Source organism: Myotis yumanensis, unplaced genomic scaffold, assembly GCF_028538775.1.
Source record: "Myotis yumanensis isolate MYYU_CA2020_CCGP unplaced genomic scaffold, mMyoYum1.0.hap1 SCAF_6, whole genome shotgun sequence".
In the NCBI taxonomy this organism is placed as follows: domain Eukaryota; kingdom Metazoa; phylum Chordata; class Mammalia; order Chiroptera; family Vespertilionidae; genus Myotis; species Myotis yumanensis.
This window is the reverse complement of record NW_027223757.1, coordinates 7,693,295-7,712,948: the sequence shown is the minus strand read 5'-3', so window position 1 is coordinate 7,712,948 and position 19,654 is coordinate 7,693,295. Positions and strand designations below refer to the sequence as shown.

At 37.7% G+C, this 19,654-nt stretch overlaps 1 protein-coding gene across 1 annotated transcript; it reads left to right on the top strand.

The window, feature by feature from the left end:
* Positions 1-3,860: 3,860 nt before the first annotated feature.
* On the top strand, positions 3,861-9,809 carry LOC139013010 (VIP peptides-like). Its single transcript, XM_070419184.1, has 6 exons — positions 3,861-3,935; positions 4,319-4,427; positions 6,336-6,440; positions 7,226-7,330; positions 8,173-8,250; positions 9,725-9,809. Exons 2-5 carry the CDS (start codon positions 4,327-4,329, stop codon positions 8,186-8,188), a joined length of 327 nt encoding a protein of 108 aa, XP_070275285.1. The 5' UTR covers positions 3,861-3,935; positions 4,319-4,326; the 3' UTR covers positions 8,189-8,250; positions 9,725-9,809.
* Positions 9,810-19,654: the final 9,845 nt, after the last annotated feature.

Genomic DNA, 19,654 nt, shown 5'->3' with positions numbered 1-19,654 from the left:
AATCGCTGGCCAGGCTGAGGGACTTCATCTGTGCACGAACTTGTGCACCAGTCCTGTAGTTTCATATAAAATCTTTCTTTGGTGAAATTTAACATTCCCAGGGGAAGATATTACCAACAGAGTGTACATTGCTTAATGCTCTGATCAAGTTGAACTGAGTAGTTCTTATGCTTGGTACATGCAGCTTATAAAAGTTGTATGGCATCAATTTCTGGGATAAACACTTATACTCTCATAAACCGTAGAAGCCATTCTCAATTTTGCCACCCATCTTTTTTAAATGGGTGATATTTCCCAAGATTTTGAGTATCTTATTTCAAATTGCTTCACTGATTTGGGTGACAAAGAACTAATGATAAAAAATTTCTTATGAGAATCATTTCAACCTCTTGTTTGTAATAATCCTGTAAAAAGACCCCACAAAGATTTCCTGGAATTCAGCCACTCTTACTGAGACTTAAGTCTTAACTATGAACTAGGAAACAAACTTCTTATATTTGAAATGTAATTCATGTAATTTTTCTTGTAACCAGATTAGAAAGTATGATTAGCATAGCAGGATATTCTTTTACTGGACCAGTATGAATTTAAACAAATCAAATACATACTAAAATCATAAAGTACAAGAAAGAATCAGGCTTTTGAGTCTTTCTCCCTTCATGAGCATTAGAACAAAATTTTAAAGCAATTACATACACTATAAATTTTCACAGATAAAAGTAGAGACCATTTTACTTTATTTTCCATAAAGTAGTTCATGAGGCTATACTTTTACCTTGAACTCTGGTTAAATGTATGCTAAGCTACTGTAAATTCAGTTCCCACAACCAAAAATTAAGTGTGTATCAAAGCACAGCCCTCTATCCATACTTGCCAACTAGTTCTTTGCAACACTTGTCAAGTGATTGATTTGGAGCTGTTCAAAAGCTGGTGTGGTTGTGGGTGTGTGTTGGAGAATGGGGGAGAAACATGGTAATTCTATGCAGTGCAAAGATTTATGAAAATGATGAGTATACTTTTGAAAAAGAAGAAAATTTGAATCCCTTAAGGTAGACAATCTGGTAATTTGTTTTTTAATTGAGACTAGAGGCCTGGTGCACTAAATTCATGCACAGGTAGGATCCCTAGACCTGAATGGCAATTAGAGCTAATCTGCAGAGCAATCAGTGGGGCGATCAGGGGGCCCCTGCTGGCACCTGCCGTGGATGGCCTGGCCCCGCCCGCTTGCCAACTCTACCCCCCTTCACCGCCACTGGTTGGTACCTGCGGGCTGTGGGCAACTCCTGCTTGAGTGTCTGCCCCCTGGTGGTCAGTGCGCCTCATAGTGACCAGTCGTTCCATGGTCATTCCGTTGTTTGGTCAATTTGCATAATAGGCTTTTTTTTTATATAGGACTAGAGGCCTGGTGCACGAAATTCAGTGCTGTTAAGTCCTCTTTTGTGAAAACGTGCATGTTGTGCATTATATCTGCCTGGCTACATAAAAGAGTGAAATTTCTGTCTGTCTTTGCAGTCATATGAGCGAATTATCTGAGACCCCAACCCAGTTTGGTTTGTTGCTCACAGAATAATAGAGGTCTTTTTTTTTTTCTTTGCTCCATTGGTGGAGATTTCCTAGAAGTTTCAAGATATCTTCCTTTTAATTTTTCCTCGACACTCTGACTTTACTTATGTCTCTCATCTTTGCTTTCCCTCCATCCTCCACCTGCAACAGTAACTTGCTCCAGGCTCACTTTGCTCCAGTGTCTAGGACAGTGATGGCGAACCTTTTGAGCTCGGCATGTCAGCATTTTGAAAAACCCTAACTTAACTCTGGTGCCGTGTCACATATAGAAATTTTTTTGATATTTGCAACCATAGTAAAACAAAGATTTATATTTTTGATATTTATTTTATATATATAAATGCCATTTAACAAAGAAAAATCAACCAAAAAAATGAGTTCGCATGCACCTCTGACACGCGTGTCATAGGTTCGCCATCACTGGTCTAGGAGATCATGCAACGTGTCTGCCACCAGAACTACGATTCCCAGCATTCCTGGTGCTCCCCACACTCTGGGTTTCCACTCAGGTCCAGAGGCTGCCACCAGAACTACAATTCCAGAATTTCCGGATGTTCCCTGTGCTCTTGGTTTCTGCCGCTAGTCCAGGGGCTGCAGAAACCAAAAGGACTGGGAATTCCACCACATTCTGTCCACTGGGTTCTGTCTGCTGGGCTGGGGGCATGCCCCAAGCCGCACGGTGGTCACTGGGGGCACACCCCTGGCCCAGCAGCCCTGCTTTGTGTCCACTAGGCTGGGGACATGTACCAAGCCGTGCAGCAGCAGCTCAGAGCATGCCCCCAGCCCAGCAGCCATGCATTGTTTCTGCAGCCCTCCCTCCCTCCCTATGCGGCCAGGGTGCGGTACGCTATGGGCACCACCATCTTTGTCACAGAGTGGCAGTTAATTTGCATATTACCCTTTTATTAAATTAGATTATGTGTGAGAAAGTGCATTGGGAATGATGGCATTCTATAGAAATATCAAATAACAGTGGTACTACTACCTTTTACTACCAGGTGCATATTACCCTAGGATGGGGCCTTTCTGAAACTTTTATATTGTGATTATTTCAACATCAAGGAATTGTAATAACAAAATGATGAAAAATACTTCTCTATGCTTTAAAACTTATGTAGATCTCAAAAAAGATTACATGAATTTGGGTCAACATGAATAGCATAAAACCTTTTAAAAGGCTTTGGGAGAATTGATATCCTAAATAATAAAGAGCTCATTTGCAAATGATCATCATGCCCTCATGCCGTCACACCGTGATGGCTCAGACACTAAACACTGGGGAGAGAGGAATGGGAACCAGCCAGGCACAAGTGCTCTTGTGAAAGAGGAACGGGGATGAGCCAGGCTGTGGCCTGGGAGAGGGACAAGCCGCCCGCCCCACAGTCCTGGACTCCAGCGGTTGCACCTGCGGCCCAGCCTGGGAGAGGGATAAGCTGCCTGCCCCATGGTCCCGGGCACCAGCACTTGCGGCTGTGGCCTGGAAGAAGGACAAGCTGCCCGCCCCGTGGTCCTGGGTACATGCGGCTGTGGCCCAGGCGAAGCCACCTTCCCACGGTCCCCTGTGGCTGCAGCCAGCCCAGGTGAAGTAAACACAGGTCCTGGGTGGCTGAGGATGGCCAGAGGAGGGAATCCTGGGTCCTGGGTGCAGGGTGAGGCAGAGGCGATTAGAGGTGATCAGGCCTAGCAGGGGAGCAGTTAGGGGCAATCAGGCCTATATGGGAGCAGTTAGGAGTGATCAGGCAGGCAGGCAGAGGTGGTTAGGGGCAATCAGGCAGGCAGGCGAGTGGTTAGGAGCCAGCGGTCCTGGATTGCGAGAGGCAGTTGGACATCCCTCCAAGGGTCCCAGATTGGAGAGGGTGCACAAATTTCATTATAATTATAATTTAATTTGTTAGCATATCAAATGTTTTTGTTTTTTTTCAAATCTATTCCGGCACATAAAATTTTTATCTTCTGAAACAAACTCAGTGTTTCTAGCTATAACATTAATCATTTGCTTATTTCTTTGCTGCTAATTAAAGATTAAAATATTTCACATTACTCTTGGTACCCTTTATATAAAGAACAGGATATTTTTCTTGATCTTTTACATCATGAACTTACTCACTATAAATTTATATAAATCAGATATAATAACAATTAAGTAAGAACTCCCAGTCCTATTCATCCTGTGGGAGAGCAGCTGTGACGTCATTCAGAGATCTGTGATGGCTCAGCCCTGAGTACAAGCCCTATAAAATGATGGGCTTTAACTGCTGGTCAAGGTAGAGGGAAAGCAGCTGCTGGGAACAATACCCAACCCTTAGCCAGAACCAAGCTCTAGTTCAACTCTAAGGGCGAGATCTGCTGGAGCCAAAGGGAAGACTCACCTGGTAAGCATAGAAATGCCTCAACTCCTCCTGAATTCTTTTGTTTGGAAGATGCTTCCCCTGAATACTCTTTAAAATTACTCATTTAAGTTGGGTTTTCTTTTTTTCTTGTATTTTGGACTAAATGATTTGGTGGGTACCAGAGGGGAAATAGGGTTGAGGAAGATGAAGGGAGTAAAGGAGATTAAATATATGGTAGTGGGAGGAAACCAGTCTTTGATTGTTGAGCATATAATGCAATATACAGGTGATGTATTATACAATTGTACACCTGAAATGTATGTATAATCTTATTAACAATGTCACCCCATTAAATTAAATGAAAGAATGACCAGGCTGGTGAGATCTATGGGTGGAAAATCTGATGTGACTCTCTCCCTTTTGAGGTACAGAGATGAAAACCAAAAGGAATTCCCAGTACCTCTTGCTCCTGACACTTTTCAGCATCCTCTTCTCACAAACACTGGTCTTATTTGTAGAAGCAGAAGCTCTGAGGTAAGTTCCCTTTCTATTCAGTTGAACCTTCTGTCTTCATTGAAATGATAATTTCCTCACCTATGGCCACTATCAATCATTTCTCTGCATCTATGGAACTGTTTCTATTTTGTTTGTTCCTTTATTTTGTCCTTTGGATTCCACATACAAGTGAAATCTAAGTTATTTGTGTCTAACTGTAACTTAAAATCAAAAATTAAATTAAAAAGAAGAATTCCCTTTCTGTTATTTTTTAAATTATGGATTATTTATTGAAATATTAGGTTGATATGCTAGCCAACATTTTTTAACCGCAAATCAACATGATTAGTTTTTTATGCATCCCTTACTGAAATTGTATTCATACATAAGATTACAAACCAGAAGGCCACCCTAAATTAATATAATTGGGGTGACTATTCAGCAATGGGGAGATTATTTTGTACCTGATCAATACAGGGAAGCATCACAACAAGGTGCAGTTGAGTGTTGAGACTTAGAGAAAGAAAAGTAATGAGGAATGTTTCAGCCAAATGCTACTAAACACCAACAAATATTCAAAGTTCTCCCAGTTTTCTAATTGAATATTAAATTTTTTTCAAAGTTTCTATTTTGTAAAAAGTCTTTCTTCCTGTCAAATTTAACTTCACAAAAGGAAGATATTACCAATGAGAGGTACTTGGCTGAATGCTCTGATCAAAATGAACTGAGTAGCTCGTGCTTGGTACAAGCAGCTTGTAAACGTTGTATGGCATCAATTTCTGGGATAAACAACATTTTACTCCTTATACTCTCATAAATCATAGAGGTCATTGTCAATTACGCTACCCATCTTTTTTCATTGGGTGATACTTCCCAAGATTCTGAGTGTCTATTTCAAATGATTGTAAAAATATGTGTTATATTGTGAGAAAGAATTTTATTACACTTGGGTGAAAGAATACCATTTGAAGGAGAAAATTACCTTGATCAAGCTTTATTAAAAAAGACTTTAACTGGTTGCAAGTTGCATTAGCTGAAAATGGCAGATGTGCTCATTTTTAAGGAACAGTATTTAAGAAAATGTACTTTTGAAATATAAATATTTTATTTTTGTGTTTCCATGAAACTATTTCTACAGTGTAACACTGCGTGTTTCCACATGTCATGGCTTCATCCAGCCTCATGTATGGCAGCTTGTGCCCCTGTACATGATTTGCATGCAGAGGCTGTAACATGGAACAAGCCAGGGTGAACTAACCACTCGCTTGCATTCTGTTGCACAAAATGTCAATTCAGAAATTGCACCAATTCTAAGAAAACTTTAGGACTCCAGGTTAGAGGAAGTCTCATGTCTGTGTAAAGAAAAGATGTGTAATGAGAAAAGCTCTTCATTCACAGAGCAATGGGTCAAGAACAGCATTGAAATGTAGACAGAGTTGCTCTCTACTGAAGACAAAAAATAGAAGCTTCCTCATTAGAACAGAAAACTTGGTTGCTAGATCCTAACATCCTCTAATATTGCAAAAAAAATACCAAAAGTTATAATAAAATTTGTGCTAAAATCAGGATAGGTTCCTTTTTGTGCATGCTTTGATTCGAAGTAGAAGAATAAAGCACCAAAATTAAATTAATGAAATAGAAAATAAATATTTTTCCACCAATGTGTCTCAGAGGAGACTTAGTTTTATAGTTTCTGTCAGAGAGCATTATTTATCCCTCACATATAGTTCTAAAAAAGGTATTTTGTTAATTTTGCAAAATTTGGGTCTGAAAATATAGATTTTTACATGTAACAAAAAAAACCATATTTTATTATGTTGTAAAGGAACTTCTTTTGCATTTAAGTTTGCATAGTAAATTGATGAAGTTTATTCATACTCATTTAATCAAAGTAACATTGTAAAAATCATTTCTAAAATACTATCTATCCTGTCTTCCTTGTTTTAGAAATGTCAGACTTGCTGATGTAGTTTCCACCAGTGACATTGGTAGTCGCTTGGATCATCATTCTCTCAAAAAATACCCTGAGTCCATTGTTGAAAAACGAGCGAGGTAAAAAGAATAAACTATTTTTCTCAAACACAAGATGATTAATTAATTTGAAAATTATATTTTCACTGTTAATGATTCATTTACTTTGTTTCAAATTGAAAACTCTGGATAATGATCAATACAGTTAGATACACCAGGCCCAAGCATTAGGAAATAAGACTTTGTAGTAATAAAATATTCACTGGCTTTTGACAAACTTGTATTTTCTGGGTAACAATTATTTGTAAATCTCTAATCAAACTGAAGTAGACACAGTGAAAGATCAATAAGACATAATATGAAGTGAAGCAAATTTTATGATAAACAAAAGTACTTCTTTTTAACTGTCCTGCTCAATTCAAGCACTGGGAGTTTCTTTCTTTAAATGGCCAATAGCTTACTATAGAGATGGCACCATTCAGGGGCAAAACTTCTAAATGGGCATCTTTTTTTAAGTCTTTTTAGTTGAAAGTACTACTTTGTTCCTTTTCTTCCCATTGACCCCTTATTTTTTCCTAGTGGTAGAACACCACTGTAAATAGTTCCCCATTTGTGTAGTTTTTTATAAAGCATTTGCTCAGTTAATACAGAATGTGCCTTAAACATCCCCAAAAATGCCTAATGTGTTAGATTATTCCCAGTTTCCTCAATTTTAGGCTTAGGGGTATTTTCCTTTTAATGTATTTGTGACAGAAAATAAGTGGGGTGTTGGAATACCTTTTTTAGCTGACACCTAGGAATCTAGAAATTTTGGCATATATATCATTTTTTAAAGCCATTTCTTTGCTTTTGCTCATGTTTCTTAGCAATGACATCTCAGAAGACCTGGGACTAGTGAAACGCGAATCAGATACAGACTTCGCTGCTGCTTTTGACCGCTTCCTTAAAAACAAGGCTGAGAAGCGAAAGAAGTAATTGTCTCAGGAGAATAAGAAATAGCAAACTTGCTAAATTGAGAAATTATAAATGACTTTCAAAGTACAAGTTACACGTGGAGCCTTACCTATGTCTCTATCTCACTATCTATACTCTGAAGCAGGAATTCTCAACCTCGGTGCCATTAGACAACCCTGGAGAATTTTTAAAATACCATGTTTGGCCCCTACCCAAAACCATTGCCAGGAAATTAGTGCCTCTACAGATGTGGCTTTAGACATGGGTATTTCTTAAGCCTACCCAGTTGACTCTATTGTGTCTCCAGGGGTAAAAAAGATGACTATAGAGGCATCTGGTCTAAATCTGGAAACAAGTTTTATCAAAAGAGCTGATTTTAACCATGGGAAGCACAGTCCACTAGCAACTTGGTATCACGTGGAACTCCCTGTATGAGCATTTCAACTCCCTTATTTTACTAAATTAAGCTCTGAGTTATTTTGTCTTCTGAGACTCAGTAAGGCCTGAGTCTCTCTGGGGTGTGTAGACATTGGAGCACAATACATAGGAAGTGGGGTGCTCTCTCTTTTTATTTCAATTATTTTTGTTTACATGGTGAGTGTTAGGGACAATTCTAGATGGGTGAAAACGGACAAAATGACACTCTTTGTCCAGTAGAGTATAATCCTGAAAAGATAACTTAAGCTTCTTTAAGGTCCAGGACCACTTCATAATCATTTACTAGCATTATAGATAATTATTTAGACCACAGAGAACTTTACAGAGCACAGATAATATTACAGGTTAGATATCATCATTTCTTTAGATGCTTCCTTATCTAAGAGCCTTAACATGTACATTTTCTCTTCCTGGTCTACAGTAAGAAAAAATCTTAGAAGTCAGAAGGATGATTCAAAAAACAACTCTTTGGAACAAAGCTGATGACAAGTTTTCAGTGGTGAGTATATCTGTGCATTTTTGTCATATTCTTACAGCCATCGTCCAGCTATTTCAGTAGGTACCCTCTGTCCAGACAGAAAGTGGGAGAGACTGACCCACACCACACTAATGAGAAAACTGGCTTTCCTATTGAGGTCATGCAGGCTGCTCATATTGGTTTAAAGATTTGTCTGATGGTCCACTGCTAGCATCTTACTTAATTTATATAGAGAGAAATGGCACCAAATTACAGCAAGGCTCATTACTGTGAAAACACCAAGGCACTCTGGGCCAAATTGAATTCCTTCAAACATAGCAAGCTTCATGCATTAAATGTCAAACTCAGGTTCTTTTACCTATAAAGTGAATGTAAGTACTATGATTCCAATAGTATCCACTGTAAAAGATTTTTTTAGTAGAGAAAACATGAATTGTTTTTTTCCCTTTGTTAACTGATAAGCTTGTTATCACAATTGCTTTTATATTTACACATCCTATTTCTTTTTCGAGTAAATTAATGTTTACATTAGCTCATAAAATATGTTTATAATACTTGGCTTAGTAAAATTTTATGTTATCACTATATCAGAGCTGGCAAATATTTCTCTAATGGCTCCAGAGGAAATATTTTTTGTTTTTTGGTATATATGGTTTCAGTTTAAAATACTCAAACATGCTATTGTAATGTGAAAGCAGCCACAAATAATATGTAAAAGAAATGGGAGTATCTGTGTTACAATAAAGCTTTATTTCTAAAACATGAAGGTAGGCTAGCCTCTAACCCTGAAGGAGTCAAGGAGATTAAAGGAGATCCAAGCTCAGAATGAGTATAATTCATTACCCAACTTCAGTCCTGGTTTTCATGGGCATCCTCAATAGTGGGCAGGATGTCTGTGAAGATACCTGTACAATTGGTGACTTGTGTTCACCGATTACCCTTCACTTCTAAGGGACATGCGTGATCAGGGGTGTGGCGCATGTCTATTCATGATCATAAATGGGTAGTTCAGATCTATGTGTCCCTTTGTTTCAAAATTAAGGTAATCCCATGAGGCTTCTTGAAAAACTGTTTATAAGAAGAAGGCCTCTCCGTAACGTTATATAGCACAGTAAACACTAAAACATAGAATCACTGTGTCTTTTGTGAATTATAAGATTATTTATGAGATTACATCTTTCATTTCTTTTTGTTTAATATGTATTTTCTGACAAATTTTTTTTCACAAGACATCTTGTGGGTCAACCAATTGTGAAAATTACAAATGGGTAACTATTGACTGGTCACAGGGCCCCTTCCCATCCCAGGGCCTTTCTGCCCATCAGTCCATTGGAAGATGCGCTCCTGATATCCCACCACATGCTCTCCTGTCACAGGCTGTGCACAAGGGGCAAAGACAAAGAGATGTTCATCAAATGAGTGGATAAGAGGATGAAATTAAGATGCTGCCAATGGAAATATTTATTTGCTAATATACCATTTTTTTCTTTTTCAGAATTTGTAGAAGAAACATGATTAGATGAAGTAATTCTAGTTTTATTTCCATAGAAGTAATTGAAGAAAACGTTCTCAGATAAAATAAAACCAAATAAAATGCTGCATTTTCATGTTGCAGTTTATTTCAATATGATAACTATTATGCTTACATTGCATTTGATATTTGGAATTCTTAAGTTTTTCTTTAGTGAAAATCTTGCAATTTCATTTGCTGTGTACATTCGCTGTGTGTACATTTTCTGTCAAATACAATAGCACATCAAAAATAATAATACATCACAATCAAGCGGGTTCATTCCAGGCACACAAGGACAGTTCAACATATACAAATGTAACACACCATATTAATAAAAGAAATGATAAAAATCATATGATCTTATCAATAGATGCTGAAAAACATTGATGAAACACAACATCCATTTATGATTCAAATACTCAATAAAATAGGAATAGAAGGAAAGTTCCTCAACATAATAAAGGCCCTATATGATAAACCCTCAGCTAATATCATACTCAATGGTGAAAAACTGAGAGCTTTTCCTTTAAGATCAAGAATAAGACCAGGATGTCCACTCTCATTATTCTTATTCAACATCATGCTGGAAATCCTAGCCAGAGCAATAAGGCAAGAGAAAGAAATAAGGGCATCAAAATAGAGAAGGAAAAAGTCAAACTGTCACTTTTTGAAGACTATATGATTCTGTATATAAGCCAGTCAGAGAAAGATAAATATCACATGAGCTCACTCATTTATGGAATATAATGGACAACATAAACTGATTAACAAAAACAGATCCAAAGACAGAGAAGCATTGATCAGACCATCAAACCTCAAAGGGAAGGTAGTGGAGGGTGGAGGTAAAGGGGAGAGATCAACCAAAGAATTTATATGCATGCATATAAGCCTAACCAGTGGACAAAGACCCCAGGGGCGTAAAGGCATGACAGGGGGTGAGGGGAAGAGCAATGGGGCAATAAGGACACATATGTAACACCTTAATCAATAAAGAAAAAAAAAAGAAAACCCTAAAGACTTCACACACACACACACACACACACACACACACACAACTATTAGAAAGAAATACAGTCACGTTGCAGGATAAAAAAATCAATGTGCAAAAATCCATTGCCTTCCTGTATATTAACAACAAATGTCAGAAAAAGAAATGGAAGAAAAAATCCTTTTGCAATTGCAACCAAAGAATAAAATGCCTAGGAATAAACTTAACAAAGAACACGAAACACTTATATACTGAAAATTACAAAGCATTATTAAAAGAGATTGAAAAAGCACAATAAAATGAAAAAAATATTCTATGTTCTTGTATTGGAAGAATCAACATAGTTAAAATGGCCATATTACCCAAAGCAATGTGTAGATTTAATGCAGTCCCCACCCAAATACCAAGAAATAGAATAAGAAATCATCCGATTTGTGTGGAACCACAAAAGATCATGAATAGCCGAAGTAATCCTGAGAAAAAAAGAACGAAGCTGGAGCTATCATGCTACCTGACTTGAAATTATATTGCAAAGCTATGATAATAAATACAGCATGGTATGGGTAGGGAAACAGACATACAGATCAATGGATCAGAATAGAGTACAGCTATAAAACCACATGTATATGGACAGATAATTTTCTACAAGGGAGCCAGAAATACACAGTATCTTTACAGGAGCAAAGATATTTTCTTCAATAAATGGTGCTGTGAAAACTGGCAAGCCACATGCAAACAAATTAAAATGGGTTACAGTTTGTCCCCATGTACTAACATTAATTCAAAATAAATCAAAGACCTAAATATAAGATTGAAACAATAAGTTACATAGAGGAAAATATAGGTACCAAACTATAGACCTGGGTGGTAGAGAACATTTTAAGAACTTGACCCCAAAGGTAAGGGAAGTAAAGCAGATATAAATCAACGGGACTATATTAAGCTAAAAAGTTTCTGCATAGCAAAAGAAACTGAGAACAAAACAAAGAGGTAGCAAACCAGATGGAAAATGATATTTACAAACAGTAGCTCCAACAAAGCTTTAATTTCCAAAAGGTATAAAGAATTCATACAACTGAACAACAAACAAATAACCCAATCATAATGTGGGCAGAGGACCTGAAAATACACCTCTCCTAAAAGACATACAAACATACATATATATATGAAAAGATATTCAATCTCACTGGCAATTAGGGAAATTCAAATCAAACTACCACCTCATACCTGTTAGAGTGGACATTATCAAGAAGACAAGAAATAACAAGTATTGGAAAGGTTGTAGAAAAAAAGGAAGCCCTCATCCGACTGCTAATAGGAATATAGATTGATACAACCACTATGGAAAGCAGTCTGGAGAGTCCTCAAAAATTTGAGAATAAAGCTATCATATGACCCAGCAATCCCTCCCTCTCCTGGGTATATACCCAAAAACCTTGATATCTTGTATTCGCAAAGATATATGCACCCCTATGTTCATTGCAGTATTATTCATGGTGGCCAAGACATGGAAACAACCAATGTGTCCCGAGATAGAGGACTGGATAAAGAAGATGTGATGCATACACACTACTCAGCCATAAGAAAGGATGAAATAGTGCCATTTGCAACAACATGGATGGACCTTGAGAACATTACACTAAGTGAAATAAGTCAGTCAGAAAAAGCTAAGAACTATATGATTTTACTCATATGTATTATACAAAACTAAAACTCATGAACACAAACAGCAGTTGGTGATTATCAGAGGAAGGGGGTAAGGGAACAAGGGAGCCCTAATATAAGGTGACAGGAGAAGATTTGACTTTGGGTGTTGGACACACGGTGCAATATACAGACCTTATAACACAGAAACCAAAACCTGAAATTTATATGCTCGTATTGACCAATGTCACCCCAATCGATTTGATAAATAAATGTTTTAAAAAATCACCCAAGGGAATGATATTAAGGATTTGGAATAAACTGGTCATAATGAGAAAATAAAATAAATTATAGTAATAATTAACACATCCTCTAGTACAGAAAATTAGAAATCATTCTTTAATCATATCAAGTCTATGACATCTGTTCCATTCTCTACCTATTTTCAGGTGAGGATACTGAAACACAAAGTACTGATAGCAGAATCCTAACCCTGGAAACTCCGGTAGAAATATTCTCCTAATGAGTCTTATTTAAGACCCTAGAAAGACTAAGTGACTTTGCACAACAACATAATTATTTAGTGGCAGAGCAGGAGATGGGGCTCAGAGGCGCTCATTATCATCCTCTTTCATGCCCAGTACTGAAACTGGCAAAATTCAAGGCATTCTACATGCATCCTCCCAAAACCTACCCCGGGGCCAGTCCCATCTCTGCAAGGAGGGCCCTGCTCTCGTAGGATGTCAGAGCCCTGCCAGTTTAGAAACCAGAGTACTCACCTCGCCTTAAGTAAAGGTGAAAAGAGGCCAAGTATGTAGTGACACACAATGCAATATACAGAATGTGTATCATAGAAGCATATAATTGAAACCTATATGTTCCTATTAACTGAAGTCATCCAAATAAGTGTAGTTTAAATAAATACAAAACAAACAAACAAACAAAAAAAGCCATGGAGAAAATTTGCTAAATGGAAGAACATATTTGCCAATGATACATCTGATATGAAGTTAATATCCAAAATTTATAAGAGAACTAATACTTCTCAACTGCAAAAAAAAAAAACCAACAAAAACAAACAAACAATTTCGTTTTAAAAAGTGCAGAGAAACCTGAATAGACACTTCTCCAAAGAGGACATATAAATGGCCAGTAGACATATGAAAGGATGCTCAACATCACTAAGCATCAGAGAATTGCAAATTACAAGCACTATGAGGTATTACCTCAAAATGATCAGAATGGCATCATCAATAAATCAACAAACAAGTGTTGGTGAGGATGTGGAGAAAAGGAACCCCTATGCACTGTTGGTGGAAATGCAGATTGGTGCAGCCACTCTGGAAAACAGGATGGAGTTCCTTCAAAAAATTAAAAGTGGATCTGACTTATGACCCAGTGAATCCACACCTTTGCATGAAGCTAAGCTCAGAGGTGACCTCAATCCTCAAGAATATACCTTCCTAGCCAGGGGAGATAATAAAATGAGCAAGTCCTCTCTAACAACTGATACCTATATAGACACAAGCAAAGTATGTTTTATGGGAAAAGGAATCACTGGGGACTGGGAAAGTCAATTCACAGTAACCCAGAGGGAAGCCTTTGTAAAGTTTCTGAGAAGATGGCCAGACTTCTTCAAGGCCTCTTCCCATGGGAATAATGGACTCCTCTCTCTAAATCTGATGTAAATGCTGAATTTCCTCATGTTCTTGTGTGCATGCCTGCTCATGCAAAGCAGACTGGGCACTAGAATCCACTATGGAATTAACTAACAATAAGAAGGGTCCTCAGTAACTGAAGGCCATGCCACCTTCAAACAGTTATGTAATCGCTCAAATGTACAAACTAATAAAAGCACAATATTTTAAAAACATAAAAATAAATAAGTTAAAAAAATTCACATTTGTATTTCATAAGTTTAATACTAAAGTAATCAGGATATGTGCAACTATGTATTTTTATGGTTCATTTTCTTGAAGCATCCTACGTTATTTGATTAAAGAATCTCTATTTAGCCGAAACCGGTTTGGCTCAGTGGATAGAGCGTCGGCCTGCGGACTGAAAGGTCCCAGGTTCGATTCCGGTCAAGGGCATGTACCTGGGTTGCGGGCACATCCCCAACCTGGGTTGCGGGCACATCCCCAGTAGGAGATGTGCAGGAGGCAGCTGGTCGATGTTCCTCTCTCATCGATGTTTCTGACTCTCTATTTCTCTCTGCCTTCCTCTCTGTAAAAAATCAATAAAATATATTTTTTTAAAAAAAGAATCTCTATTTAATCCATTGTACTGTTTCAGTCCTTGTTTTTAATTATTTTGAATTATTCTTTATTTCTGGGTCATTTGGTAATTCTGTTCAACTTTTTGAGGCCTCACCAAATGTTTCTAGAGAAGTTGTACATGAACACCAGCAATGAAAAAAAAAATCACAAGATTTTTGTTAATCGTCACCCGAGGATATTTTTCCATTGGTTTTTAGAGAGAGTGGAAAGAAGAGGGAGAAACAGAGAGAAACATCAACATGAGAGAGACACATCAATAGATTGCCTCCTGCAAGCACCCCCAACAGGGCCAGGGAACCTGCAACCACAGAATCAAACCTGAGACCCTTCAGTACGCAGGCCAACACCCTATCCTCTGAGTCAAACAGGCTGGGGCAAGGAGCACAATTTTTAAAAAATAATCTGTGAATTAAGACTGAACATGCTATAACCTGCTATAATCCCTTTTTAAAATTCAGTTTTAAGTTCCCAGGGAAACATATGGTTCCTATATTTAGTGGGGGGTATTCTCCAGAGATAATAAAATGGAAGTATGTATCTTTACTTTTGTGTTTTATTATAAAATGGGAAATATTATCCTTACCATTGGAAAAATCCATTGTATTTATTCTTTGTGAATGCTAAGTGCTCCCTTAGATGAAATAATATTCACATTTTGGTCTTTTTTTTAATATTGTTTTGCTAACCACTCAGCATAAGTTTTTCTGTGACTATTAACCTACTGACTTTTCTGTTGATGGTCTTAAATAAAATTGCTTCACTGACAACTGGGGACAAAGAGCTAGGGATAAAAATTTCCATATGAGAATAATTTCAATCTCTCCTTTGTAATAATAAGGTAAAATATATATATATATGTTTCCTGGAATTAAGCCAGAGGAACTCAGGCCTAAGATGGAGCTGTCAACAGAAAAACAAATTTCCAGCCATTTAAAAATTAATTCCTTAAATTTTTCTAATAACTATATTATAAAATATGATTAGGCGTGGAAAGATATTCTTTTACTGAATCAGTCTGACTTTGAATGAAGCAAATAGATACCAAAATCTTATAGTAAAAGAAGAAAGGGCCTTCGGAGTAGTTGTTCCTTGAGGAACAACAGAACAAAATTATAAAAACAAATATACGCACTGGAAATTCTAACAGGTAAAAGTAAGGATAGCATTTAATTTTGATCATACAGTTGTTCATGTGGCTGTACTTTTTACCTTGATCTCTGGTTAAATGTAAGCTAAGATACCGTGAATTAAAAACCCACAAGTAGAAATTAAGTGGGTTTCAAAGCACAGTACTCTCTCCATGCTTGCCAACTAGTTCTTTGAAACCACCTGTCAAGTGACTGAGTTGCATTACGCTTAAAAGCTGGTGTGGGTGTGGGCGTGTGTTGGAGAATGGGAGAGAAACATGGTAATTCAGTGTGGTGCAAAGATTTATGAAAATGATGAGTATAACTTTTGAAAAAGAAGAAAAGTTGAATCCCTTGAAATAAATGGACTGGTAATTTAGTTTTTTAATCATTTGAGATTATGTGAGAGAGAGTGCATCGGGAATGATGAGATTCTATAGAAATGTCACACAGCAGTGGTACCTTCTACTACAGTGTGCATGTTGCCCTAGCCTGGAGCCTTTCTGAAACTTTTACACCAGGATTAAATTTCAACATAAAGGAATTATAATAATAAAATGATGGAAAATTACTTCTCTATGCTTTTAAAATTAATTCAGATCTTAACACCCTGGCCAGTTTTGCTCAGGGATTAGAGCATTGGCCTATTGACTGAAGGGTGACAGGTTCCATCCTGGTGAGGGCAAATACTTGATTTACAGGCTTAATCCCAGGCCCGGTCAGTGCATGTGTAGGAGGCAGGCAATCGTGTGTCTCTCTCACATCAATGTTTCTCTATCTCTCCCCATCCCTCCCACTCCCATATAATCCTATATAGTAAAAGGGTAATATTCAAATTGACCCTAAGAGCAGAACGACTGGGAATGACTGGTCACTATGACACACACTGACCACCACGGGGCAGACGCTCGATGAAGGAGCTGCCCCCTGGTGGTCAATTCAGTCCCACAAAGGTCACTCTGCTCAGCCACAAGCCAGGCTGCCAGCTGCCAGCACAGCGGTGGTGGTGGGAGCCTCCCCTGCCTCCTCAGCAGCACTAAGGATGTCTGACTGTAGCTTAGGCCTGCTCCCCGCTGGCAAGTGGGCATCCCCTGAGGGCTCCCGGGCTGCCAGAGGGATGTCTGACTGCCAGCTGAAGCCTGATTCCCCAGGGAGCGGGCCTAAGCCAGCAGGTGGATATCCCCTAAGGGGTCCCAGACTGCGAGAGGGCACAGGCCGGGCTGGGGGACCCCCCACCGCACCGAGTGCACAAATTTTTGTGCACCGGGCCTCTAGTATATATATATATATATATATATATATATATATATATATATATATATATATATATAATATGAATTAGTTTCTACATGAATCGCATAAAAATTAAAAACGTGAATTGATGCTTTGTAATAAGAATTGATGCTATATATATAAAAACCTAAGCAACCAAATGACTGAATGACTGGTTGGCTGCTTGCTATGACACGCACTGACCACCACGGGGCAGACACTCAATGCAGGAGCTGCCCCCTGGTGGTCAGTGCCCTCCCACAGCCAACTTTCCACGGTCCCTTTCCCCAGCCGGCTGGCCCCCCGATCAGCCCCGATTGGGGGTCCGGCCAGCCAACCTCCCATGGCCCTTCCGCCCCGGGCCAGCCGCCCACCCCCCCAATCAGCACCGATCACTGGCCAGGCCAAGGGACCCCACCCGTGCATGAATTCATGCACCAGGCCTCTAGTATATTTATAAGCATAAGAAACAGGTTTATTGCATTTCAAATCTACTCCTGCACATAATATTTTTTTATTTTCTGAAGAAAACTCAATGGTTCTGGATATAACATTAATCATTTGCTTATATCTTTGTTGCTAAGGTTAAAATATTTCACATTAAACTCCATACTCTTTTTATCTAAAGAACAGGATATTTCCTCTTGATCTTTTACATCCTGAACTCACTCACTATAAATTTATATAAATCAGATATTATGACAATTAAGAACTCCCAGACCTATTCACCCTGCAGGAGAGCTGCTGTGACCTCTTTCAGAGTTTTGTGATGGCTGAGCCCTGAGTACAAGCCCTATAAAATGATAGGCTTTGAACTACTGGTCAAGGTAGAGTGAAAGCAGTTGCTGGAGATAATACCCCATACTTAGCCAGAACCAAGTTCTAGTTCAACTCTAAGGGCAAGAACTGGTGGAGCCAAAGAAAAGACTCCCAGACACCTGGTAAGTATATATATGCCACAAATGCTCACATGTGAATGAAGTTTCTGAATTCTTCTGTTTGAAAGATGCTTTTCCTGCTTGCTCTTTGACTCAGTACTGTTTTTCAAAATTATGCATTCAAGTAGGGTTATTTTTTGTTCTTTGCTTTTATATAAGTTTTTGGCTGAAGGGTTCAGTGAATACGTTTGTTTTTTACTTTTAAACTTGTTTTTATAGTGTTGATCTATGTCATATATCAGTTATATAAACATAGGAAGTATATATTTTCCTCTTTATTTTAAGTTAAAATGACTTAATTTTTTATATGAAGAAAGAGAAACATACCATGTACTCCCAAGTTTCTATCTAAAAACTACTTCGAAAAATAACATATATGGAATACATGTAAAAATTACAAGCTTTGTTTTGGAAATATTTTTCTTTTTATAGCAAAATATTTCAGTGAAGATACGTGCTTTTAATGATTTTGCAATATTAATTTTTACTTTTAATCAAGTTGTTATTCAAACCCAGGCATTAAAGAAATAACGTTTCTGTAATATCTATAATTAAAAGCCAAAAAATGTACATACAAAATAATTTTTGTACATATATATGTATATACATAAACATACGCACATTATTAAATAGATGGTACCCCAGCTTTATATTAATCGGATGTTAAAACTAAATGCAGAAGGAACAATCAAGTAGGTTTTTTTTAACTGTTATCAAACCTGTATGTCACTCTAAACCTGTATGTCACATCTCCTTTATAAGCAGATGATCCCCAGGATTAATTCCAGGACTGTAAGAGTATGGCATTCAGTCTATACTGGGGCCGACTATGTGCCTGCTGAGGGGTGGGCAGCAGTTGAAGGGGATTCTAATTCAAGTACCTGTCAGAGAGAAATCCTCTTGATTAGAAAGGAATCATATAGCAGTTTAACTTTTCTTATAAGATGAAAATTATTTTCAGACTCTGCAAGGACCTTCAGAAACTTCTGCTACACACTCAGAATTACTGGGTATCATTCTGAAAATTATGAAAACACTTATTTGTAAAGATATGTTTACTTCTTTGCTTATTACAGTAAACAAAGGGATAGAGAATTTGTACTCTCTATCCCTCACTGTGGTCAAGACATGGAAACAGCCTACATGTCCTTTGATAAATAATTGGATAAGAAATAGTTGTACATATGTACAATGGAATACTATTCAGCCACATAAATGATGAAATATTGCCATTTTGGACAACATGGATAAGTCCTGACAGTATTATGCTAAGTGAAATGTCAGACAGAAATTCAGAGCCATATGATTTCACTCATACAGGGTGTCCCAAACACTTTAACAGCTGATAGCTCAATTTTGAAAATGAAATGAATTTTAATAAACATTGCCATTATAATTATTCAAAGTGTGTGTATACATTTTTCGCGACACCCTATGTGTGGCATATAAAACAGAGCAACAAATGAACAAGCAAAACAAAAAATCAAACTCATAGACACAGGCAATAGGATGGTGGTTACCAGAGGAGAAATGGGGTTAGGGGAGATGAAGAGGGTAAAGGGTGTTAATATATGGTGAGAGAAGGAGACTAGATTTTGAATGCTGAGCACATAATGCAATATACAGATAATGCATTATACAATTGTACCCCTGAAATGTATATA